Genomic DNA, 26,875 nt, shown 5'->3' on the forward strand with positions numbered 1-26,875 from the left:
GAAGGGAGACGTTCCTGCACTCAGGGAGTTTTCATCCTTTGTAACATTTCTCTCCCTCCACTATTTGATTTCAGTTCCTCAAGGAGAAGGTCATGCTTGTTTTGCTGGCCACTGTATCCCAGTGTTCAGCACACTAGCATGTTGTCATGGGAATATTCAGTAAACATTTATTTCCTGGCTGTCTGATTGGCCTCCTGAAGTTCCTATTGTACTGGACACATAGTAAGCAGAAGCATGTTGAATTACACAAATTCATTCAGGCAACTGTGTCTTTAGAAAAAGGTAATGTTTCAGATTTAGCATGATGGTTTTCAATGAACCACTTGATTTTTAGTGAGGAATTATTCTCTTATTCCTGCTAACCAACATAAATGAATAAATGAAAAAGACAAATGATTTCAGGATGAAAATAATATTAAGAAAATTGGATGGGATGGTCTGATAAAGACAGACCAAAGGGACCTATGTCATATTATACTGAATGATTAGAAAAGTCTTTGCCAAGGAGGGGGAAATTTAAGCAGAGATCTGAATAACAGGAAGGAGACAGCTATGCAAAAATCCAGGGTGGATGGTTCCGACAAAGAAAGTGCAAAGGCTTGGAGGTAGGAGTAGGGGGAACAACTAGCAGGAAGGGGGCTGTTTGAGAAGCACAGAGAAGGCTCAGATGGCTAGAGTCCAGGGGGCAGGAGGAGGTGGCCAGGGGCTTGCTCACCAAGTGGGCAACAGGCCCAGGCAAGAGTTTAGGACTCTCTTGTGGTTTCAGTGGGGAGATATTGGGGTTTTTAAAGCAGAGAATAAACATGATCTGATTTATGGTTTTTAAGAAAATGACCATCTGCTGTGAGAAGAATAGACTAAATAATTTTGACCCTCTTGGCATTAAGACCTCTTATAAGACCAAAGACTGCTATAGGAAAAAATAAAATTGTTTTGCTGTTCAAAAACCTGACTTCATTTGGGGTTAGTACCTAATTAAATATGAAATATGTTGAGTTTAGTCTTTTCTGGTGAGTTTTAAGTCCTCGCCACCTGTAAGGGAACAAGTGACCTGTTTCCTTTAGGGGCCAAAACTCTTATCAAATTTATTTATTAACATGAGACCTGTTTTTTTATATTTATTGATCACTGATGAATATAATCCATTTGATGGACATTTAAAAAAAACACGAGTAGGCTCGTCTCTGATAAACATCTCCCTTCGACCACTACAAAGTGGGTAACATCGTCACCAGAGCCCTTCTTTCGAAATTCACCGATGCATCTCACGTTTGTGAGCTCATTATTTGTGAGCAGTGAGCTATGCAACAGAACTGAGACTATTCTTAGGGACGCATCAGCCTGTCTTATATTTGAAACCTCTTCTCTCCAAGGAAAAAAGACGACTTTCTTCTCTCATTATGTCATTTAAAAAATGTATTGAGGTGTTTTGGGCCTGGAGCCTTCTTAAAGCATGGGGTAATGACTTTGCTAAATCCTACCGGAAATGAAAACACATCTAGAAGCTATGGACTAACAGAAGCCACACTGTGTGGGTGCTTAGTCACTCAGTCACGTCCGACTCTTTACAACCCTGTGGACTGTAGCCTGCCAGGCTCCTGTGTCCACGGAATTTTCCAGGCAAGAATTCTGAAGTGGGTTGCCATTCCCCTCTCCATGGGATCTTCCCAACCCAGAGCTTGAACTCAGGTCTCCTGCATTGCAGGTGGATACTTTACTGCCTGAGCCACCAGGGAACGCCAGAAGCCACATTGCTATCTCTTAAATTAAGGAGATAGCATGCTGGACCAGATGAATAGGGGCCCTTGAGAAGAAATAAAATATACCAGCTGGCATTCTCCTTTTTCTTATTTAGAAGCAGCACCGTTAAGATATTGTGATGCAAGCCAGCTTACCTTTTAGAAGCCACATCCACAGACAGCAGTAACAGTGCACATAGCCAAGGGCACTGAGAATTCTTTTAAGGAAGGGGCTATTCTTAGTCTCTCTGTCTTTTGACACCGCAAAGGAGCAGAGCACTAACCTTAGAAAAAGCCTAAGCAGAAGGCTTAGGGCATTAGCGGCTAGAAGGGCACTTGATTCAGAGCCCCGTTTGTGCCGGAATCTAGGAGTCCTCAGTTGCAACTGAAAGCCTCCTGGGCCAAGCTTATGGCTTCAGAACTCATGCTGCTGAGCTGATGGCAGGAGGCCCACTTCAGTGGGAGGAGCCGAGGACCCCTGATGGACCCACGGGGATGAGGCAGGTGCTTGGGGCAAAGTCAGTAGGAGGCAACTCAGGGAGCCCGGGAGGATGGCAGAGTGCTGGGGTAAGAGGGGGACTGGAAGAGGAATTAGGGATTGCCAATGGTCTGCATGGTAGGGGCTGATCAAACAGTGGGAACCCTGTCACTGGTCTGAACACCATCAGCATGACTCTAATACAGCCCAACCAGGCAGCCAAGGTGGAGCACCAGTGTACAGTGACTGGGTACCAGGTAGAGCCCTAGGCAGGAATCCACTTCCCAGTCTTGGAATCTGGGGTATGGGGTTGGCCCAGTAAGTAATACTGGGAGAGTCCACCTTGTCACTAAAGCCTGAGAAGATGATCAGAGCCTCCTGGTGGGTTTGAGCCTAAGGACAGAGTTAAATGCTCCAGCTGTGGGCATACAGCATTCTGAGGGAGACTCCCCAGGGGTGGGCACAAGGACCAGGCCGACCAGCAGACCACCCCCTAATACAACACTTGGAATAAGTAGATGCTTCATAAATAGTTGTTGGGGTCTTCCCTGGTGGCTCAGATGGTAAAGCACCTGCCCGCAATGCGGGAGACCGGGGTTCGATCCCTGGGTTGGGAAGATCCCCTGGAGAAGGAAATGGCAACCCACTCCAGTACTCTTGCCTGGAAAATTCCATGGACCGAGGAGCCTGGTAGGCTACAGTCCATGGGGTCACAAAGAGTTGGACACGACTGAGCGATTTCACTTTCACTTTCACTTTCTCTGGTGGGCTCAGTGGCCTGCCAACGCAGGGGACACGGATTACTCATCCGGGAAGATCCCATGTGCTGTGGATTAACGAAGCCCATGCACTACAACTGCTGAGCCTGTGCTCTAGAGCCCAGGAGCCCTAGAGCCTGTGCTCTGCAACAAGAGAAGCCACCGCAATATTGTAAAGTAATTAGCATCCAATTAAATAAATTTATATAAAACAAAATGCATGTTTCCAGTGTCAAAAAAAAAGAAAGAGAAGCCACCGCAATGGGCAGCCCGAGCGCTGCAACTAGAGCGTAGCCTCTGCTCACCGCTACCAGAGAAAAGCCCTCAGAGCAAGGAAGACCCAGGACAGCCATAAATAAATATATTAATTAAACAGCTGTTTAATTATAACCCCAAAGTTAACTCTGAAGCACAGCTGTTCCAAGGAACCAACCCCCGTGGCTCTATTTAATTGGGTCATCTAAAAGGTTCACTTTGATAGCATCCCCTTTTCAAACTGTCCTGGAAAAATCAGCGCCGTTTTACCTGAAACACTTGAGCTCCAAGTCTGGCTGTGTTTCTCCTGGGCTGACAGTGCCCCCCCGGCCTTCCTCAGGCCAGCTGCGGGACAGCATGGCAGAGAGGAGTTACAATGCACGCCTGTGGCACCTGAAGTCACACTGAGCCCAGGCAGCCCCACGAGCCGCCACAGCCTGACAGAGGCAGCCAGACTCCACGGCCATTTTAAGAGTCAAAATGTGTTAGGGCTGAAAAAATATTTCCTGGGCCCCAAGGTGTTCACTGTCTGAGGGGCGGCACCGAGGCCATGGCTGAAAAGTCCAGCCTGGGCGGGGCGTCCAGAAACCTGCCTCTGCCTGTCGAGGCCTCATGGGCCTCCAGGGTCCTAATTTCTGGAAGCCTCCACCACTGCGATGTGCAGCTTCTCACACTGGAGAAAAATGTACAAGTACTACGCAGAAATACAGTCCTGACAATACTGCTAGTAATCATGTGAGCTGACAGATATCAAATATTTTTGGCCTGCCAAGCCCCACGTATTATCTTCTTAAGTCCTCACAGCAACGTTATGACCTAGGTCTCCTGGTGTTATGAGAAATAGGGTTCATAGCAGAGAAATAGGGTTAACAGACCAAGGAGTCAAAAGGAAAGGCAGTAAAAAGAATCAGAGGGACTTTGCATACTGCTGCTGCTAAGTCACTTCAGTCGTGTCCGACTCTGTGCGACCCCCATAGACGGCAGTCCACCAGGCTCCCCTGTCCCTGGGATTCTCCAGGCAAGAACACTGGAGTGGGTTGCCACTGCATACTGCAGTGAAAGGTAAAAACTCAATTCTATTAGTCTGCTCATTTCCTCGATGTGGAACCATAGGGCACTATAGGTAGCTAGCTGGCATATCCCCATATTCTTTTATTTTTTCTTCCTTTTCTTCCTAACCATTGATATTTTTACCTTGAAAAGACACACACACACACACACACAATCAGGCCTTACTATACACATGAAGATTACTGAACCACCTCACGTGTCTCACCCTATTAATGGGAGGTTTGTCCCGCTAGCCACTCTCCCTACATTCAGCAGACCATGAGTCAAATCCACGTATCTAAGACACAGTGAGAAAGGAACAAAGCCCTGACTTGAAATATCTTATTTCATCCAGGCAGGATTTCTTCTGCAAAGGTCTCATGCTTTGGTGTCACAGAGAAGCCAAACTTTCCCTCTTCCAATTTAGCCTTTCGCTTTTCTCCTCTCTCATTCAATCTTTGAATACCTTTCTGTCTTTGTGTTTATGCAAAGACATGCATGCACATGCCTAGACTATGTATCTCTCAGAGGCCCCTGGTGTAGGGAAAATCACAGTGCAGTAAGAGAGAATTGTTACAGGCCTTTATAAGCCATGTAACCTGGGCTGAAAAGAGGCAAAAAACAGCTTAGTAAAGTGGTTATAAAGCACCTCACCTACCATGTCTGTAGTCACTCTGTTGTGTCCGACTCTTTGCAACCCCATGGACTGAAGCTAGCCAGGTTCCTCTGTCCATGGGATTTCACAGGCAAGAATAATGGAGTGGGTTGCCATTTCCTTCTCCAGGCGATCTCCAGGCAATCTCCAGGGATCAAACCCATGTCTCCTGTGTCTCCTACAATGCAGGCGGATTCTTTACCTGCTGAGCCATCAGGAAAACCCACCTAACCTACTACAGACACTCTGTATATGGTAGACATCATTATTACATCAACTGCATAACATCAAAGCAAGATACAATGTCATCTGCTAGGAAAAGAAGTATGAGATTTGCCTCTGATACCAGCACTAAAAGTACATTTCATTTGGCCTAAAATGTTGTATATACCCCACTTGAAAACTAGTTGGTCCACAAAGGGTTGCTCAAATCTGCCTATTGGGGGTTGAAGAAATGTGGTCAAGCTCATCTAAAGCTGATCAATGTCATCTCCATCATAATGTCCTTTGTCATGGCTTTCAATTAATGCTGAATTCAGTGATCTATGTCCATAGAAAGAGCAGGATCACAGATAATCCGAAAGAGCAAATAAGTGTCTAAATCATTCGATTTGTTTTTCATAACAGCTGCTGCGGCTGCTGCTAAGTCGCTTCAGTCATGTCCGACTCTGTGCAACCCCATAGACGGCAGCCCACCAGGCTCCCTGGTCCCTGGGACTCTCCAGGCAAGAACACTGGAGTGGGTTGCCATTGCCTTCTCCAATGCATGAAAGTGAAAAGTGAAAGTGAAGTCGCTCAGTCGTGACTGACTCCTAGTGACCCCATGGACTGCAGCATACCAGGCTCCTCCGTCCATGGGATTTTCCAGGCAAGAGTACTGGAGTGGGGTGCCATTGCCTTCGTAACAGCTACTTTACTGTATTATTTAGATCTTGGCTAATGTCAGCAATCTATAAGAATGAATATTAGTTGATGGTGAGAAAAACACTCATAACCTCTCTCACCCAGATAGAAAGTTGAATACTGTTGCATAAAATTTTCAAGGTGTGTCCCTGGTGGTGATTTACCACTCTGTATTGTACAGCACATTGTTGTAATTATATCATAAAAATTCCATTTAAATTTTGAAATACTTCCTATGGGGCTTCCCTGGTGATTCAGTGGTTAAGAGTCCCCCTTGCAATGCAGGGGACATTGGTTTGATCCCTGGTTCAGGAAGATCCCACATACAGAGGAGCAACTAAGCCTGTGTGCCACAACGACTGAACCCAAGCTCTAGACCCCACACACCATAACTACCGAAGCCCACGCACCCTAAAGCCTGTGCTCCGCAGCAAGACAAGTCACTGCAATGAGAAGCCCATGTGATGAAGCTAGAGTAGCCCCCATTCTCTGCAACGAGAGAAAGCCCTCGCACAGCAAAGAAGACCCAGGACAGCCATAAATAAATAAATAAATACTTCCTATGTACACACCAGGGGCTCCCCAGTGGCTCAGGGTAAATGATCCATCTGTTATACAGGAGACATGGGTTCAATGCCTGGATCAGGAAGATCCCCTGGAGAAGAAAATGGCAACCCACTCCAGCATTCTGGCCTCCCATGGACAGGGGAGTCTGGTGGGCTGCAGTCCATGGGGTCTCAAAAGAGTCCACCACAACCTGGCAACTACACCACCACAACATGGACACACCTAGCACCACCAGTGAACTAATCTCTTCTGAACTAGCGCATTATGCTAGTGTGGACATAGTGTTACGGAGACCAGAGGGCGTATGTTTTTAATTTGATTTTTATTGGAGTATAGTTGATATACAATGTTGTGCTAGTTTCAGGTGTACAGCAAGGTGATTCAGTTATACATACACATATATCCACTCTTTTTTGGATTCTTTTCCCGTATGGGTCATTACAGAGTATTAAGTAGAGTTAGTTACCTATTTGTATGGAGAGAGTGTGTATTTTTTTCAGAGACTAGACTAATTAGCATCTTTCTTTTGGTGGTCCTACTAAAGTCCGTGACAGGGAACCTGCAGGACTCTGAACACTAAGGTGAAAAGTCATCAGGATTGCTGGGTAAATACCACACAGCACATGTCCTGCAGATAAATGGCCCCTAAGAATCTTGTCTAACTGGTTTATACTATCACCATGTCACCAATGTCACCATTTATCATGAGACACTGTGAAACCCTCAATGCAATCTTAATTTATGTTCATTCAACCAAAATCATCAAGTGCCTACAAGGTGCAAAGGACTGGCTTCCTCATTGCTTTATCTATAGCAGCAGCTCTCAAAGAGTCGTATGGATCCCCAGGGCTCCTTTCACAGGTACACAAAGTTCTCCCCTTTCCAACTACATATCCCTGCAAAGCTGGACTTGAACTATAGACTGGAATGCAGAAGCAGATAAGAGAGTCCAGTTGTTTTCTATGAAATCAGACATTAAAGAGATTTACAAAAAGTTAAACAATGCCACTCTTCTTACTAATTTTTTTGGGGGGTTTGAGCAATGCAGCTACTTTTCTTTAAAATGTTATTTACATTAATATGTGATGCATTTGTTATTGTTATTTTTCAATGAATTAAAAAAATTTTTAAAAATCTAAAAATTTTGTTTTAATTTCTAATATGATAACAATTGATAGTTGTTAAAAATTAAAGAATTTTAGGACTCTCAATAATTTTTAAGAGTCTGAAGGAGTTCCAAGACCTAAAAAGTTTGAGGCCACTATTCTGTTATACATCTATATTATCCATGGACTATAGCCTGCCAAGCTCTTCCAGTTCATGGAATTCTCCAGGCAAGAATACTGGAGTGGTATACTGGTAGCCATGCCCTTCTCCAGGGGACCTTCCTGACCCACGGATTGAACCCAGTTCTCCCGCATTGCAGGCAGATTTTTTTTTTATCGTCTGAGCCACCAAGGAAGCCCTATACTGAAATCTTACAGCATCCCAATTCCCTTTGCCAACTTTGTCTTTACAGAACTCATCACTATCTAAAATTATCTCATGTTTGTTATTTATCTGTTTTCTCTGTATGCCAGTCTTTTGCTTATTTGCTCACAGATACATTCCCTACACATGTTTCCCAGACCCCTTTACCCAAGATCATGGACGTCCTGGCAGCCCCGGCAGGGGACTGGAGGAGGACACAGGAGCCCATATTTCTCCCGAGTTCTCCTCGGCCTCCAGCAGGGCGGCATCTTCTCGTTGGTTCCAGTTCTACAGAAAGGGCAATGCTCCCAGCTCGTGCTGAGCAGCCTTGGCTCCCAGGTGCTAGCCATCCCCTCTCCTTGCTTGTTCTGTCCAATCCTAGGGTGTAGGAGCTTACAGTTCTTGTGATTACCTGAGTGCTTCACCACCCCAGTTTGACATTTCAACTCTCCCCACACTTTAGGGAAAGAAATTTATCTCAGTTTCTTCATTTGAGAATAGAGATAAGGATAATGTCAACTGGGGCTGCTTTGAGAATAGAGGGGAAAAAAAAAATACACACAGGGAATTCCCTGGTGGTCCAATGGTTAGGACTCAGGGGTTTCACTGCACGAGCCCGAGATGCAATCACTGGTCAGGAAACTAAGATCTCCCAAGTCATGTGTGGAGGCCAAAAGGAAAAAAACAAAAAAAACACATAAAGAAACTTGCATGCTGTTGAGCCCAGAACAGGTAATAAATGTCAACTAATATTATTATTTCTGTACTTTAAACTTTGGAATTAGTACCTGACAAAAAAATGGAATCTACTGATTTCAGCAATGTATTCATGTCTGGATTATTTAACCAGTATTCTAATGGATGTGGAAAATTACTCTTTTTCCAAGGTAACTATTGTGATTATATCACGATCAATAGCTTTTCTCAATTTTTATTTCCGTTGGAAAAGAAACGTACATCAAATACTGCAGGAGAAATTCTCTTATATAATCAAGCATTACAAACTACAATAAATCACTGGTCTTTCCTTTTTATACCACCATGAAAAGAAATAAAGCCCAGATGTATTCATCACTTAGTTCTCTACCAGGAACTCACTAAAAGCCTTATATGCAGTTTGACACTGAATTCTCATAAGCTTATGAAGTGGGTATAATTATTAATATTAATACCCCTTAATACCCCTACTTTTCAGATGAGGAGACAGGCTCAGAGACAGTCAGGGCTTGCCAAAGTCACAAAGCCCATGAGAGGAACAGATTTGAACCTGGACTGATGATGAAACATTACTGTTTTTGGAAAACAAAATAAAGCCATCATAACACAACCCATGTGTTATGACAACTACTGCTCACAGATAATTTCCTAGGGGACTTAGTACATATCATTAACATATTTGCTCACAATTCACAGACACAGAAAGACAGATGCCCTCAGTTCAGTTCAGTTACTCAGTTGTGTCTGACTTTTTGTGACCCCATGAAGCACAGCACGCCAGGCCTGTCCATCACCAACTCCTGGAGTCCACCCAAAGCCATGTCCATTGAGTCGGTGATGCCATCCAACCAATCTCATCCTCTGTCGTCCCCTTCTCCTCCTGCCCTCAATCTTTCCCAGAATCAGGGTCTTTTCAAATGAGTCAGGTCTTTGCATCAGGTGGCCAAAATTTTGGAGTTTCAGCTTCAGCATCAGTCCTTCCAATGAATATTCAGGACTGATTTCCTTTAGGATGGACTGGTTGGATCTCTTTGCAGTCCAAGGGACTCTCAAGAGTCTTCTCCAACACCACAGGCTTTTCCTTCCCCATTTTGGGATGGTGAAATGTGAACAGTTCATCTGAAGGCTGAATCAGGTAAATCCCCAATATTCAACAGGTTTCTTCACTCTACTCCTGGAGGCCAGAGTAGGATTCCCTGGCTGGGCTAGGCAACCAAGTGATGTTGAAGGAAATTACCCACAAGTAATTCTTGGTGGTTCTCAGATGCTGAGCTTTCACTGCGGTGCCACACAGGCATTACGGCTCCTCACTTCAGCTAGCCCAAAAGCCAGACAGGAGCCAGCTACCGTAGGCTGAATCCCAGGCATAGACAACAAAATGAACACTTGACTTGACTACTGGCTAGAGCTGCTCCCTTAATTCATCACTGCCCTCGAGTCCTGGTATCCTGGGCCAGACAATGTAGAAACACTGAAAACCTATTGCTTAATTTGAAGAATGTTTCCTTTTCCTGAGAGAGAACTAAAAACTCCAGTTTGTCTCTCCATGAAGATAAACTTAACTTCCAAAGGATCAATTAGACACATCTCTAAGGATGTATTCACACACTAAAAGGATTCTTTGCCAAGCTTTCTTAAAATGCTAAATGCTCTCTGAGAAATGAAAATATCAGCCAAGTGACAAAAATTCAACTGCCTTGCAATTTTCAGGAGTTTTCTATCCTGTAATATGAACTCTATGGCATGAGTCAATTTACACTTCAGTTCAGTTCAGTTCAGTCGCTCAGTCATGTCCGACTCTTTGCAACACCATGAATCGCAGCACACCAGGCCTCCCTGTCCATCATAGTAGCACTTAGTTCACCATGTGTCTACTTCACGCAGACACATGTAGCTTTACTTCCTGTAAAGCTGGGTGCAGCGGCAGGAAGCAGAAACAAGAAGGTAGGGTTGGCTTTGTGAGGCCTCACATGCTATTCACGTGAACATCTTCTCAAGTTCCTCTGGGGCGCAACCTGGTCTGGCTATCAATGCCAAGCTAAACATCCCACAGACGCTTACCTTTTCTTCCAAAGGACCCATAAGATACAGCAGAAGATGAGGAAAATGTGGGATCAACTCCACAGCCAAATGAGGGTTACTGATTCATTTTACCTTCTCTCTTTTCCTATCTGAATTCACCTGAGAAGTCTGATTCTTCACACTGATACTGTGTGATATTGAGATAACACTGAAAGCCTGCCCAGTCGGTGTCTCTACACTGTGCTAAGTGTTTTACACGCAGCATGTCATTTAATGATCTCAACAGTCCTATGAAGTAGACACTTTCATATGCAATTATGAGGACACAAGCTCAGAGAGTGAAATTTTTCTAATAAAGGTTGATAAGTGGGATTAAAACTCAGGTCTAACAGAGACTAATGCTTTTGTTCCTTTTTGCCACCACCCCCAACTTCCCAAACTGGTTCATCTTCCCAGAGCATCCAGTTTACCAGAAGACTTAAGAGAAAGACATGACTTGTGAGAAGGAGAACAAGGAAAGAATTAGCCTTTAGAATATAAATTTAGCATGAGTTTTTAAAAATGAAACACCAGAAAGTTCTTATATGCAGACGCCTGAATAGACACTGCTGCTGCTGCTAAGTCACTTCAATCATGTCTGACTCTGTGCGACCCCATAGACAGCAGCCCACCAGGCTCCCCCATCCCTGGGATTCTCCAGGCAAGAATACTGGAGTGGCTTGCCATTTCCTTCTCTAGTGCATGAAAGTGAAAAGTGAAAGTGAAGTCGCTCAGTCGTGTCCAACTCTGCGACCCCATGGACTGCAGCCTACCAGGTTCCTCCGTCCATGGGATTTTCCAGGCAAGAGTACTGGAGTGGGGTGCCATCGCCTTCTCCTTCTTCTCTCTATTATGTGATAGACACTACATGTCCTGAAACCTACAAAGGTCTTTTGAAGGAAATGCTTGAGACTCACTCTCCACATATGAGATCTAGGGCTGGACAATAACTTGGGCTCCCTTCAAAATGACACTGAGTAAGGATACCTTCTTCATCTAGAGGGGAGGCGGAGACCTGTGAGGGGGCACAGAGAGAAAGACTCTGGTGTCAGGGCCCTGCTGATAGGTATGTACGGCTCAGATAAACAAAAACCTGTGCTCATTAACACTCAGCTGGCTCATCAGTGGTAATCCAGTAAGCTATGGGGATCTTGTCCTCACTTCACGCGGCTTATACAACTGCTCCTTCCAATTCTATCTTTGTTCTGGGTTAGAGTTCTGGTTAGCTGGTTTTTTTCCATCCCATTCCATCTCCAGATACATTTCCCCATCCCTTAAGGCTTGGTGCTGGGACTTTTCTCGTGGTCCAGTGCCCAAGACTCCATGCTCCCAATGCAGGGGACCTGGGTTCAATCCCTGGTTGGATCCCTGGATGTTAGATCCCACATACCGCAACTACAAGTTTGCATGTTACAACTAAAGATCCTGCATGCCACAACGAAGACACAGTGCAGCCAAATAAATAAATTTAAATTAAAAAAAAAAAAAAAAAAAAACAGCTTGGTGCTGAGTTGATCTGTGTCTCCAAGCAGCACTGACCTCCGCAAGGCAGTCTTCACTGACTAAGGAGGGATGCCATGTCTACAACCACAAACGCGGAAAAGCAGCAGGTTACTGTTGTTGTTTAGGCGCTAAATCGTGGTCCACTCCTTTGTGACCCCATGGACTGTAGCCCTCCAGGCTGCTTCTGTCCATGAGATTTCCCAGGCAAGAATACTGACGTGGGTTGCCATTTCCTTTTCTAGGGGATCTTCCCAACCCAGGGATTGGACCCACGTCTCCTGCGGTGGCAGGCGGATTCTTTAACATTGAGTCACTAGGAAGCCCCTAAAAGCAGCAGATACCACCACCCCAATTGCAGCCTTTATTTTTCATCTTTGTTTTCCACTAAGTATCACATAGCCCGGAGCCCTTCCCAGCTGATGCTGAGATGTAATGACTTGTCACTTGAGATATTGCTCATTAAAATTGCACAGCACGGGTAAGGGAAAACTCAGTGCAGCTGGGGACAGCAGGTAATTAGCGTTAACTTACAGGGCAACCGCTAGGCCCTCTGGGCTCCCCTCTCTACTCCTTTCCCCTGTGCTGCTTCTTAGCACACTGGTGGTCCTCACCATTTTCCAGAGGTATCTCTTGGGGTTTGTTGAGTGGGGGTGGTTATTTACCATTGTTCTCAAGAACTCAGCCACAGAGTCACTGCCGTGACATGGAGTCCACTAGCTGTAACAAGTGGGAGCAGGGAACTGGGTCCATTCACAAAAGACCATCCATTTGCCCACAGCCAGTGGGGGTGAGGAAGAGTGGAGCTGTCTCTGCGTGGTTTCCATGAACAGATGACTGGATGACTGGATAAATAGATGACTGAATAAAATAGGGGAGGTCAAAATCTAGAGAAGGCCAGTTCTCACCAGGAGCAGAACTTTAAGAGTTACCATCAGCAAGGAACAAGTATGATCTGCATCGGATGCAGGGCCCTTTCTGTTTTCACATCCTTCCCTGTAAATGTGGACTTACATCAGGACCCTTCCTAGAGAGGATTTAACATGTGATGCCTCAGGGAGGGCTAAAACAAGAGTGATGCTGTTCCTGGGGTGAGAACACCACAGACACGAGATGTTGGATTATCTGAGAGCATGGGCTATAGAGCTGAGCTGCTTTGGGTTTGAATCCTAGGTCTGTCCATGTGACCCTGGGCAAGTGATTTAATCTTTTTCATCTATGACATGGACCGCATGCTACCTGCCTTATGGGGTCATTTTACAGATTAAATGACATGATGCAGGTAAAGTGTTCAGAAAATTGCAGCTTTGTTATGACGCATTCCCAGTGAGTAAATTCTTAGGGCACCAAAGAGTTTGTGTGTGTTAGTCGCTCAGTCGTGCCCGACTCTTTGCGACCCCATGGACTATAGACCGCCAGGCTCCTCTGTTCATGGAATTCTCCAGGCAAGAATCCTGGAGTGGACTGCCATTTCCTTCTCCAGAAGATCTTCCCAACCCAGAGATCGAACCCGGGGCTCCTGCATTGCAGGCAGATTCTTTACCATCTGAGTCACCAGGGTGCCCTGCCAAATAGTTTTTCAGATCCCAAAGCCAAAACATGTTTCCAGAGCCTTAGGAACAACTCGCCAGTTCACAAGGCTAGCTTGGAAGCTCCATTCCTGGTGCTAAAAACCCTTTTCCCTTCCTCTTGAGAGATCAAACCCAGGGCAGCTCACCCAACACTAATTTTAGCAAATGGCTTGTCCCAAACGTGACTAGTTGGCTATCTCCCCACTTTCCCAGCTAACCTACACCCAGTCTCTGCTGAAGTCTGCTGGGTTGAAATGAGCACGGGCAGGTTCTGTACTCCGTCTTTTTTCTTTTTTGATTTATTTTTTTGGCCGCACTGGGTCTTTGTTGCTGCACACAGGCTTTCTTCTAGTTGCAGCGAGCGGGGGCTACTCTCTAACTGAGGTGTTCCGGTGGCTTCTCTTGTTGCTGAGCACAGACTCTTAGGTGCACCGGCTTCAGGAGTTTCAGTGCGTGGGTTCAGCTGCCCTTCAGCATGTGGGATCCTCCTGGCTACGACTACTACTACTACTACTTACTACTAAGTCAATTCAGTCGTGTCTGACTCTTTGCGACCCCACAGATGGCAGCCCACCAGGCTCCCCATCCCTGGGATTCTCCAGGCAAGAACACTGGAGTGGGTTGCCATTTCCTTCTCCAATGCATGGAAGTGAAAAGTGAAAGGGAAGTCGCTCAGTCGTATCTGACTTTTCACGACCCCATGGACTGCAGCCTACCAGGCTCCTCTGCCCATGGGATTTTCCAGGCAAGAGTACTGGAGTGGGGTGCCATTGCCTTCTCCGGGATCCTCCTGGACCAGGGATCAAACCCATGTCCCCTACATTGGCAGGCAGATTCTCAACCACTGGACCTCCAAGAAGTCCCCAGTACTCAGTCTTTTAAAAACCAAGAAAGATGATCCTTCCCAGTAGCTTTCTCTCTAAAGAGGTAAGTGCTCATCCCTAACAACAGGAGTTGGTCTGACTCCTAAAGAAACGTTGAAATTTCCCAAAGTCCTTGAGGATATTTATGAGTCCCTCTGTATCGGGCTTCCCTGATGGCTCAGACGGTAAAGAATCTGCCTGCAATGCCAGAGACCTGGGTTCAATTCCTGGGTCGGGAAGATCCCCTGGAGAAGGGAATAGCTACCCACTCCATTATTCTTGCCTGGATAATTCCGTGGACAGAGAAGCCTGGTGGCTACAGTCCCATAGGGTCACAAAGAGTTGGATACCACTGAGCAACTAACACTTTCATTTCACTTTCACATGACCCCCACATCACAGAGCAATCCAAGAAAAAGGACAGCTAATTTTAAAAAATCATGTTGAGTCTCTTACAGTGCATTTTGCTTTTATCTGGGGCTAAAATCACTTGATCAGAAATCAAGTGGGCTCCAAGAGTTTTGGTTGACAGTCATGTAGAAACGTATGCAGAGAGAGAGAGGCAGATGACATACATTTGTTTTTTAGCACCTCTTACGCGAAGAGTCGGACACGGGACACGACTGAGCGACTTCACTTTCACTTTTCATTTTCATGCATTGGAGAAGGAAATGGCAACCCACTCCAGTGTTCTTGCCTGGAGAATCCTAGGGACCGGGGAACCTGGCGGGCTGCCGTCTGTGGGTCACACAGAGTCGGACACAACTGAAGCGACTTAGCTGCAGCAGCAGCGTGAGGGCCTAGGTGGCGCTAGTGGTGAACAACCTGCCAGCTAATGTAGGAGACATAAAAGATGCGGGTTCGATCCCTGGGTTGGGAAGATCTTCTGGAGGAGGGCATGGCAACCCACTCCAGTATTCTTGCCTGGAGAATCCCCATGGACAGAGGAGCCTGGAGGGCTACAGTCCACAGGGTCACACACAGTCGGATGCAACTGAAGTGACTTAGCACTTAGCACGGGGGCTTATGGCTCTGGGGTGGGTGTTTTCACTCACACTGCTTCATTCCTTGCAACAGCCCTGTGAAATGCGAATCTTCACACAGAGGGATGTAAGCTCAGAGGTTACGTGTTTACCGACAGCACACAGCGCATAGTGTTTCCTATAGCCCCTGTAGCGTTTTATAACGGCAGAGCTGGTCTCCGTCTACAAGCCCGGTGCTAGTCCTGCCACACTGTAAGTATATTTTGATGACATACATGCTGTCTTACCAGCATTATCTAGGTTTATATCAAAATTTAAAAACCACGAGGGAGACAATAGAAAATAAAAGTTAAAATTTAAAGCCTAGTTCTAAACTCAGTTCCCCAACATCCCATGTTTGAAAAGTTCATCCCTATGGATATTTTTATAGCCTTATGTTTCCTGCCACAATATTTTCAAAGAGGATGAGACTCAGCTGTAGTCTCATGAGAGAGGTTGCCAGAGGGAGGCAGCCAATTCCACAATGCACTTGTCCACAGAGCAAAGTACTCATTTTGAAAGAATGTGCAGATTAATTTGGAGCAACTTGACATTCTAGGCATTATGGAAACTGCTCAAGGACACGAGCTGTCTGCTTCGCTCCTTCTTGGAGCCTAAAATAGGACCCGCTTCTGAACAGGCATTCCACAAACATCTCCTGAGTGAGTGAAGGACCAAACGCTGTAACAGGTAGTCATGGCCCACGAAGCATCTTCCGAAGGCTGTCACCCTCTGCGCAGTCTTGTGACATGGGAACAGATACAGTGTCTGACATACTGCTCAGGCATTTTAGGGGTGATTTTTGAAAGCGGGGGCAAACAAAAACAAAACAAAATAAAACAGAAACATACAAACGAAAAAACCAGAATCATTTCTTTAAAACTTATACCCAAAATCAGGTTTTCTGAAAAATTTTTCCCTCCTAGGTAACCTCCTAAAACCATGATTGAGAAGTCTTTCACCATGTGAAGGAAATCTGCAGAATAATGATTCATGCTATAATATAAATGGTAATGGGTGACAGGAGCAGAGATTTTTGGCCAGACACTCTTGAGCTCAAACCCTAACTTCTAAATGACTGATTAACTGTACAACCTTAAGAAAGCCCCTGGGCTTGTTTCAATGTCAGCTTCCTCATTGGTAAAATGGCATATTTAATTCGTTCAGTTATTATAAGAATTAACAAAGATTAATGTGCCAGGTCTAGTGCTTGATGCTTAGGAAACTCAATATATGCACGTTCCCTCCCTTTCCTTGCTCTTTCCTTCTCTGACACCCATTTATTCTAAAACTGTAAAGGTAGGTGAGATTATGTCATTATTTTTTAAATGTTCTTATTCCTCCTGCTCAAAGACATTTTAAAAACATGAGTTGGAGTAGCGCTAAGTTTTCAACTCCCTTTTTTTCTAAGTGTCAGATCTGAGATTTAAGTCCCATTATATAACAGAAAAACAGGGAAGCTGGGGGCTAGAACAGAAAAATTATTGTGATTAGCCAGGCAATGGAATTTAAAAAGTGGGTGGCTGTGGCTTTCTATTTTTCTTTCGTTACCTCTAAAAGCGGTTAAAAAAGAGATACAATCAAAGAGGAGGTGGCCCTTGCTTCTGAAAGTACTGCTGTTTTAGGAGCTTTTGCAGGAACATCTGTTGGCTTTTTAACAAAGGAGACTGGGGAGGATCAAGAGAGTGGAGGAAGGAGACTCTGGTTCACAAGGGAGCCACATCTGTTTGGTATTCTCCCAACTGAGAAGGCTTGACTTCTGAAATAGCCCGGGTATCCTAGTTAAATCAGGATACAGAAACAGATGAGAGTTTTTCTTTCAGCGGTAGAGATCAACAGCTGTTTATATCCTTTAATACCTAACTGAGGCTGAAGCCTTCACATCTGTCTGTATTTTTCCGGTTCTGGTTCCTCGAATCACAGTGGGGAGGAGGGAAAGTTTGAACTCCTCCCAATTCCCAGACAAGAAGACAAGAAATATGCCCAGGATTCAAAGCCATAATGCTAAGCAGAACTCCCAAATTTCTCATCTGCCCAGGGTCTGCTGTTGGCTGGAAATTCCTCTTTCACTTTATCCTGACAGACACCTTGATCATTTTCATGATAATGACTCATGGCAGCACCAAGATCAAAAAGAAGGAAAGTAGGCTAGAATCAGGGGGAGGAAGAAGCAGAGGAAATGAATTCTCATAGAGAAAGTGGCTCTAAAAAGACAAGTTTTTGCAAAGACAGCAACAGTGTTATCGGAGGGCAAACAGCAGAGGTGAGCAGGATACTAATGAAGACCATCAGGGTGGTGGTGGATGGTGGTGGTTTTTACTAACCCCTATCATTTTAACCCTCTTTATGGATCACAGCCTTGTCTTGTGGCAAAGGGGCTTGTACAACGTAATAAAGCTATGAGCCATGCCATGCAGGGCCAAGATGGACAGGTCACAGTAGAGAGTTCTGACAAAATGTGGTCCGCTGGAAGAGAGAATGGCAAACCATGCCAGTATTCTTGCGGCAAGAACCCCATGAACAGTTTGAAAAGGCAAAAAGATATCACATCAGAAGATAAGCCTCCCCGGTCAGAAGGTGTCCAATATGCTCCTGGGGAAGAGGGAAGGGCAATTAATAATACTAATAGCTCTGAAAGAATGAAGCAGCTGGGCCAAAGCAGAAATCCCGGATGCAAAGAGCCAGCTCATTGGGAAAGACCCTGGTGCTGGGAAAGATTTAGGGCAGGAGAAAGGGGCGACAGAGGATGAGATGGTTGGATGGCATTATCAACTCAATGAACAGGAATTTGAGCAAACTCAGGGAGATACTTAAGGACAGAAGAGCTTGGTGTGCTGCAGTCTATGGCGTTGCAGAGTCAGACACAACTTAGCGACTGAACAACCAATGTTTTAATCTTGCAAAAGTTAAACAGAGAAAACTAAACCCCATGGAAGGCAAGGTGCAGGAAATACGCAGGAATGGTGATAATGGGTTTCAGAGACATTTGCTTACTCTGATCACCAGCACCATACCATACACATGCTGGAATTTTATAAGGATTATTTTTCTATCCATCTATCCATCCAACAACTTGTAAAGCACCAGGACTGGACTTGGTGCTCAAATAGTCAACTGAATAAGACATATTCCATAACTTTAAGGGGTTTACATTCTGAAAGATGACAGTCTTCACAGAGGAGATGGTATAAAGGATGCATGAGAATTCACTAGACAGAGATGTTAGGGGATTTCAAAGGAGAGAATGACATGGATAAAACCAGAGAGATAAGAAACAAATGATTCCTGGGGAAGGGACAGAAAGTATTCTGGGTGGTTACAATAAACAAGAAGAGTGGGGGGAGCTTACTAAAAGTACAGATACTTAGGCCTTACCTAAGAGATTCTGATTTAGTTGTTGAGGGAGAAAACCAAGGAATTTACATTTTGAAAAGAAGACCCAAGTAATTCTGATACATACAAAAGTTTGCCAACTCTAATGTATACAGATGAACATTTCTCGAAAGATGCTAACAGTATTCCATTAAGAAAGAAGGTACCAGGTTCAAATTAGGATACACTGAAAGTGAAAGTGTTAGTTGCTCAGTGGTGTCCAACTCTTTGCAACCCCACGGGCTGTAGTCCGCCAGGCTCCTCTATCCATGGAATTCTCCAGGCAAGAATCCTGGAGTGGGTAGCCATTCCCTTCTCCAGGGGATTTTCCTGACCCAGGGATCAAACTAGCAGGCAGATTCTTTTACTATCTGAGCCACCAGGGAAGCCCCTACATACTACCATATTCTTTTCTTGGAGATTTGAGTTCAGTTCAGTCACTCAGTCGTGTCCGACTTTTTGCAACCCCATGGACCACAGCACACCAGGCCTCCCTGTCCATCACCAACTCCCGGAGTTTACTCAAACTCATGTCCATTGAGTTGGTGATGCCATCCAACCATCTCATCCTCTATTGTCCCCTTCTCCTCCTGCCTTCAATCTTTCCCAGCATCAGGGTCTTTTCAAATGAGTCAGTTCTTTGCATCAGGTGACCCAAGTATTGGAGTTTCAGCTTCAGCATCAGTCCTTCCAATGAATATTCAGGACTGATTTCCTTTAGGATTGACTGGTTTGATTTCTTTGCAGTCCAAGGGACTCTCAAGAGTCTTCTCCAACACCACAGTTCAAAAGCATCAATTCTTCAGCTTTCAGCTTTCTTTATAATCCACCTCTCTCATACATGCTGCTGCTGCTGCTGCTAAGTCGTGACAGTCGTGTCCGACTCTGTGGGACCCCTTACACGGCAGCCTACCAGGCTCCTCCATCCATGGGATTTTCCAGGCAAGAGTACTGGAGTGGGTCACCAGTGCCTTCTATACACAACTACTGGAAAAACCATAGCCTTGACTAGACGGACCTTTGTTGGCAAAGTAATGTCTCTGCTTTTTAATATTCTGTCTAGGTTGGTCATAACTTTCCTTCCATGGAGTAAGCATCTTTTAATTTCATGGCTGCAGTTACCATCTGCAGTGATTTTGGAGCCCTCAAAAATAAAGTCTGTCACTGTTTCCACTGTTTCCCCATCTATTTTCCATGAAGTGATGGGACCAGATGCCATAATCTTAGCTTTCTGAATGTTGAGCTTTAAAAAAAAGCCAACTCTTTCACTCTCCTCTTTCACTTTCATCAAGAGGCTCTTTAGTTATTCTTCACTTTCTGTCATGAGGGTGGCATCAATTGCCTATCTGAGGTTATTGATACTTCTCCCAGCAATCTTGATTCCAGCTTGTGTTTCACCCAGCCCAGCATTTCTCATGATGTACTCTGCATATAAGTTAAATATGCAGGGTAACAATATACAGCCTTGATGTACTCCTTTTCCTATTTGGAACCAGTCTGTTGTTCCATGTCCAGTTCATTGCTTACTGACCTGCATACAGATTTCTCAAGAGATTTCTTGGAGATTTAATGCACATTAATATAAAGTCCTTCAGTAAAGAAATCAGTTTCACTAAACATTTCCCAAACTTATTTTTCCATGGGGGGAAAAAAAAGACAAAACATACGCACCTATTAAGATCTCTCAGAACACTTTCATAGTGTGAAGTCCATATTGGGAAGAGCTGAAACAGTGGATTCTGATCAAGTGAGCATGCCCCAAGCATAGTGAATGGCTAAAGAAACCATTTAGAAAAAGAAAGCAAAGTCAATTACTCTGAGAGATCCAGCAGCATCCACTGATTTCCTCCAAAATCTAAAATCACCTATGATGTCCTATTTTCCAAGGAGACCGCCAGAAGCTTCCTCGCCCTTAAGTAACACACCAGGCTCCGTGATGTTCTTTCTGGTCAGCAACTTTGTGTGGTAACCACAGCTGCCAGAGAGAACAGCAGTGCCCAGAGTTCAAAGCATCAAAGAACAGAAACAGAAGAGGGAGGACAACGAGGAGGGATCCTTGCCCAGATTTATTTATCTTTATTGCTATCACATGTTCTGCACAGAGCCTTGGCAGTGGCTTGTAATGCTTTCGGAAAAGACAAATTCCTCCCAGCTCCAAAAGAAGCCTCCAACAGTCAATGAAAATGCAAGACGTGAGCCAAAATTGCTACTCCTCCAAGGCACCAGTTATACAGATAGGGGAGTTTCTGAAACCTGCCTTCTTCCTCCTATGCTGGCGAGTCAACCAAGGGGGACTGTGTTATCATGAACCCCACCTCCTGCCCTACAAGAGCCAGCAGAGAGAAAGTGCAAGAGGAAATCAGGCAAGGCAAGGTAACAAGAGGAATCTGAGCAAATTGGTTTGTGTGCTGAATATTTCAAGATGGACGTACTACTCTGGTCAAGTTATATATGTTTTATTTTTACATAAGCAATTACTTCCATACACCCCACTTCAACTTCCCATATGCCACATGGGGACACATGCCCCATAAAAGGTGATTTCAGCAATGTGTTTCAAATGCTTTTTTTTTTTAATACCCCAACCTTCTCAGATCTTCTCAATAATATTTTGCAGCAGCATAAGTATTTTTTCAATCATTCTACAAATAGTTTCTCAGTGCCTAAAAGGTTCCAGGGGACCATCCTGGGCATCAGAGTTACAACAAGGCAAGGAGTAGAGTGTTCATCTCTACTGACCCAAAGGCCCTAAAACTGAATTGTAAATTCATCCTGCCAGGCAGGCAGACCCAATGATCAGCAGCATAAAGAAATAAAAGACATGGAAAAGGTCTGGTCCTTCCCCTTGAAGAGTTTCATGGCTTTTAGTACAAAGCAGATGAAAGCATTTACATTCCAAGTGGCTGCGTTGGTCTAGTCACTCCACAATGGTCCAGAGTTAATAGAGCAGCCAGGAATTAATACCTATGATCAGGGAAGAAGAGAATGCCAGGGTCTTGTTTCTGCAAAATGCCAACTACCTGTTTGTTCAACTCCCAAACAAATCCATGGATTTTCACATTGGGATTTCTCATCCTGAGAGATGACTACCAATCATTGCACTAGAGTTAGTATAACTAACCAGTTAATTAGCTCCAAATTAAAAATTTCACTAGGAACTCTGGGTGGGTTTGGAGTCTAATCCTAAGGAAGTCAATAAGATCAAATTTAATTTTTCATCAAGCCAGTGTTCCCCACTATTGAGGACCACAGAATAATTATAAGTGGTCCACACATGATTCTTTTTCCATAAGGTCCTTAGATATGGAAAAAGAAACTGCAGATACGTGAATGATGGGACTTAGGGAAACTGTGACATGGATGCTATCCAGCATTCAAAGGCAGGCCGCTTCAGAAGAAGCCTCTGCCAACTTTCCAAGCTTGGGTGGGATGTGACAAAATAACCAGGCAGCTGGTCACGGACTTACCCACACACGTTGGAAAGATGTCTTCATTGTTGATCTGGACCTCGATCCAATCCATGAGAAGGTTCATGTACTGGGGGGCCGGCAGGGCAGTCGGCTTCTTGTACTTGAGGTCATCCTGCCACCGGTATTCGTATTTGGGGCCCCCTGACATCACAGGGCAGGTCCGTTCGGTGCAGAACTCACAGATGGTGCCGTAGATGAGGTTGATGCGATTGAAGAAGTCCACCACGTGCACCGCCACCCAGTCATTCTGGTCCTCCCCACTGGGCAGCTGCACGGCTGCCTTCAGGTCCACGCCTGAGTTGAGGGAGGCCTGAGCCCGTTTGTGGAGTTCGAACCTCTGTGTGCCAGGTTCAAATTTCCTCTTTGGCCGGAAGGTCTTGTCCTTGTTGAACACCTGCTTCAAGGCTATGGACATGGTCTGCTCCTTTTCCCCCTTCCTTCGGCAGGAAGTAAAAAGGCAACTGGGACTTTTCAGTGAGAGATGGCAACCCAACAGGGGTTTCCACTGCCAGCCCTCTGGCCCCAGTCTTGTGGTCTGCAGCTCTCAGTCTCTTTTAGATAGCCCTTTCCATCTTCCTCTTGAATGATTTCCAGGGGAACTTCATGTTTCTTCCTAAAGGTAGGAGAGGAAAAGGGTCTCATTAGTGTTCCATTTGTATTTAAGAAATGACAAAGGCTTAGACCCGATTTCCGCCTTGCTTCTGACTGTGTCCGCTTACAACCAGGTATAATAATGTAGAAGTCAAGCCAAACCCTTGAGAATCTGTATTGGTGATCAAATCATATAACCCCAGGTGAAAAGGTATCACACCCTTTTTCTTTACGGCCTTAGTCAAATCTCTGACAACTTTTCGCTAAGTGGTCATAGTTTCAATGGGCCACTCCAAGGTGTTAAGGATCAACATGATAGTCAATAACATCCCCATATGCTCCTTTTTAGATTATCTGTCCCACCCTTCACTACCCTTGAGTAAGCATGAGGACACGACCCCCATCCTCTTGGACACACCTGATTGGAGCAAATTTCCCTAGAAACTTGGAATCAGGATCCAGCCTTTGTATTATCCCTGAGAAGTGATGAAAACTGGGTCTGCTTGACACTATTTACAATAGCCAAGACAGGAGAACAAAAGACTGGTTCCAAATCTGGAAAGGAGTTTGTCAATATGCAGGGTATATTGTCACCCTGCATATTTAACTTATATGCAGAGTACATCATGTGAAATGCTGGGCTGGATGAAGCACAAGCTTGAATCAAGATTGCCAGGAGAAATATCAATAACCTCAGGTACCCAGATAACACCACCCTTATGGCAGAAAGCAAAGAAGAACTAAGAGCCTCTTGATGAAAGTTAAAGAGGAGAGTGAAAAAGCTGGCTTAAAACTCAACATTCAGAAAATTAAGATCATGGCATCCAGTCCCATCACTTCATGGCAAATAGATGGGGAAACAATGGAAACAATGAGAGATTTTATATTCCTGGGCTCCAAAATCACTGCAGATGGTGACTGCAGCCATGAAATTAAAAGACACTTGCTCCTTGGAAGAAAAGCTATGACGAACCTAGACAGCATATTAAAAAGCAGAGACATTACTTTACCAACGAAGGTCCATCTAGTCAAAGCTATGGTTTTCCCAGTAGTCATGTATGGATGTGAGAGTTGGACCATAAAGAAAGCTGAATGCTGAAGAATTGATGTTTTTGAACTGTGATGTTGGAAAAGACTCTTGAGAGTCCCTTGGACTGCAAGGAGATCCAACCAGTCCATCTTAAAGGAAATCAGTCCTGAATAGTCATTGGAAGGACTCATGCTGAAACTCCAATATTTGGCGACCTAACGCAAAGAACTGACTCATTGGAAAAGACCCTGATGCTGGGAAAGATTGAAGGCAGGAGGAGAAGGGGATGACAGAAGATGAGACGGTTGGATGGCATCATCGACTCGATGGGCATGAGTTTGAGCAAGCTCCAGGAGTTGGTGATGGACAGAGAAGCCTGGCATGCTGCCGTCCATGGGGTCGCAAAGAATTGGACATGACTGAGCGACTGAACTGAACTGAAGACCTAAGACATGGAGACAATGTAACTGTTCACTGACAGATGAATGGATAAAGAAGATGTAGTTATATATATATATACAATGGAATATTACTCAGCCATAAGAAGAATTAAATAATGCCATCTGCAGCAACATAAATGGACCTGCAGATTACCATACTCAATGAAGTAAGTCAGGCAGAGAGAGACAAATACCATATGCTATCACTTATATGTGGAATCTAAAATCTGACACAAATGAAATTATTTACAAAACAGAAACAGGCTCACAGACATAGAGAGCAGGTGGTTGCCAAGGAGGAGGGTTGGGAGAGGACTGGGGTTTGGGAGTAGCAGATGCGGAGTTGGTGAGGGACAGGGAGGCCTGGCATGCTGCGATTCATGGGGTCGCAAAGAGTCGGACACGACTGAGCGACTGATCTGATCTGATGCAAAATATTATATACATGTATAACTGAATCACTTTGCTGTACCCTGGAAACCAACACAGCACTGTAAATCGATGACACTGCAATAAAGTAAGTTTTAAGAACTGAATTCCATTGAGCCCTCTTTGGACCATGGGTAGTAGTGTTGAGAAACCTGGATTTGTAGAGAGGAGAGAGGAGAAGGGAAGGGGTAGGGAAAGAAGAAGAGAAAGAAGTGAAGAAGGGGGAGAGGAAGGAAGATCCCATGGACACAGAAAAAGAGACACAGGGAGAGAACAACAAGAGAAAAAGGGAGAGGCAGTGGGGAGAGAGTAGCTTCTTTTGTTTTTAACTTTTTATTTTGTATTAAAAATACAACAGTTTTAGGTAAACATCAAAGGCACTCAGCCATACTTCTTGTGTTCTCCATAGTCTTCCGAACTGGTTCCAATTCCTCTTGAAGTCTGGTTGTATCTCCAACCCTTGGGATCAATTTCCCTTAGGAAAAGGGCTGTTTTTCTTTAGGATTGACTGGTTTGATCTCCTTGCTGTCCAAGGGACTCCCAAGAGATCCCTTGGGGCAGGTGTATTTTTCTTGAATTAGTCATATAAATATCTCATTTTACTCCAGCCAACTTGGGTGGGTTGTTTCTTTCTAAGAACCCCTGTGACAGTATTTATCACTCCTAAACATGCCACCCTTGACATCTTTAATATCACACCCTAGATAGTGCTTTGAGGCAGAGCTGCCCATAAAACTTTGTGATAATGCAGATGTTCTATATATTTATTGTCCAATATGGTATCCACTAGCCACATGTGTCTACTGAGAACTAAAAAGGTGGCTAGTATGACTCAGAAACTAAATTTTTCATTTTACTTAATTTTAATTAATTTAAAAAAATTGATAATTAAATAATAATCCCAAAAGCCATATGTGGCTAGTGATTGTCATATTGGACACTGCAGCTTTGAAGTCTTCAATGTTCTCTTCTCTGGCACCTCATTTCACCCTTTCAAAATTTTGGTGTGGTTTAAAGTAGATTTCACGGAGAAGGCAATGGCACCCCACTCCAGTACTCTTGCCTGGAAAATCCCATGGACGGAGGAGCCTGGTAGGCTGCAGTCCATGGGGTCGCAGAGTCGGACAGGACTGAAGCAACTTAGCAGCAGCAGCAGCAGAGTAGATTTCGAGCAAGTGTAGTAGATTTGTAGTAGATATCATTAACCCTGGGTCTCCAAGACCTGCTTTCCTAGTAGCTCAGATAGTAAAGCAACTGCCTGCAATACAAGAGACCCAGGTTCAAACCCTGGGTTGAGAAGATCCCCTGAAGATGGAAATGGCAACCCACTCCAGTATTCTTGACTGGAGAATTTCATGGACAGACTAAGAGGGGCTGCAAAGAGTCGGACATGCCTGAGCGACTAACACACACACAAAGTAACCACAGTATCCAAGAGATAAAAGTAGTTGTAAACAAGGCCCCACATCGAGTAGGGGCATGGTTAGGATTGAGATTCGGTTTTACACTCCCAGCAAATGCTCTTTCCACAAAGTCTTACATTCTAAAAAGTGATCCTCCTCAATCTGTTTCTCCTACTGGTTCATTCATAAAGCCTCTTACCTAGCGCTTCCATGCACATATTCCTCTAAAAACACAAGTACTGACTGGCTGGAAGTGAAGACTGTGTCCTGTGGCCTGAAAACAGAGAGGAGACCATTGATCTGCCCATGGATCACGCCCTAGCAAAATTAGCCCACAGCTGTGGCCAGAGCCAGAAGAGCCCATCATGGCATCTGCTGAGATGGACTTGAGGCACGATCCCACTGATCTGCCATTTTCCTCCCAAGCAGGGGTTCCAGTAGGCCACACTCGAACAGGGTTTGGTGATGCATTCAAACTTAAGTTATTCAGGCTAAACAAAAACAGAACCCAAAACCATCTAAGACACCCCG

The 26,875-nt window shown here is 44.7% G+C and overlaps 1 protein-coding gene across 4 annotated transcripts in view; it reads right to left on the reverse strand.

Annotated features, from left to right (window-relative positions):
- MOB3B (MOB kinase activator 3B) overlaps positions 1-26,875 on the reverse strand; it is a 235,145-nt gene that overhangs the window by 138,625 nt on the left and 69,645 nt on the right. For all 4 annotated transcript variants that reach the window (XM_070375976.1, XM_070375973.1, XM_070375974.1 and 1 more), the window contains one exon: positions 22,449-23,064. In XM_070375976.1, the coding sequence (XP_070232077.1) occupies positions 22,449-22,866 (418 nt within the window). In that variant the 5' untranslated portion in view covers positions 22,867-23,064. The remainder of the gene's footprint in view (positions 1-22,448; positions 23,065-26,875) is intronic.

Source organism: Bos mutus, chromosome 8 (assembly GCF_027580195.1).
Source record: "Bos mutus isolate GX-2022 chromosome 8, NWIPB_WYAK_1.1, whole genome shotgun sequence".
NCBI lineage: Eukaryota > Metazoa > Chordata > Mammalia > Artiodactyla > Bovidae > Bos > Bos mutus.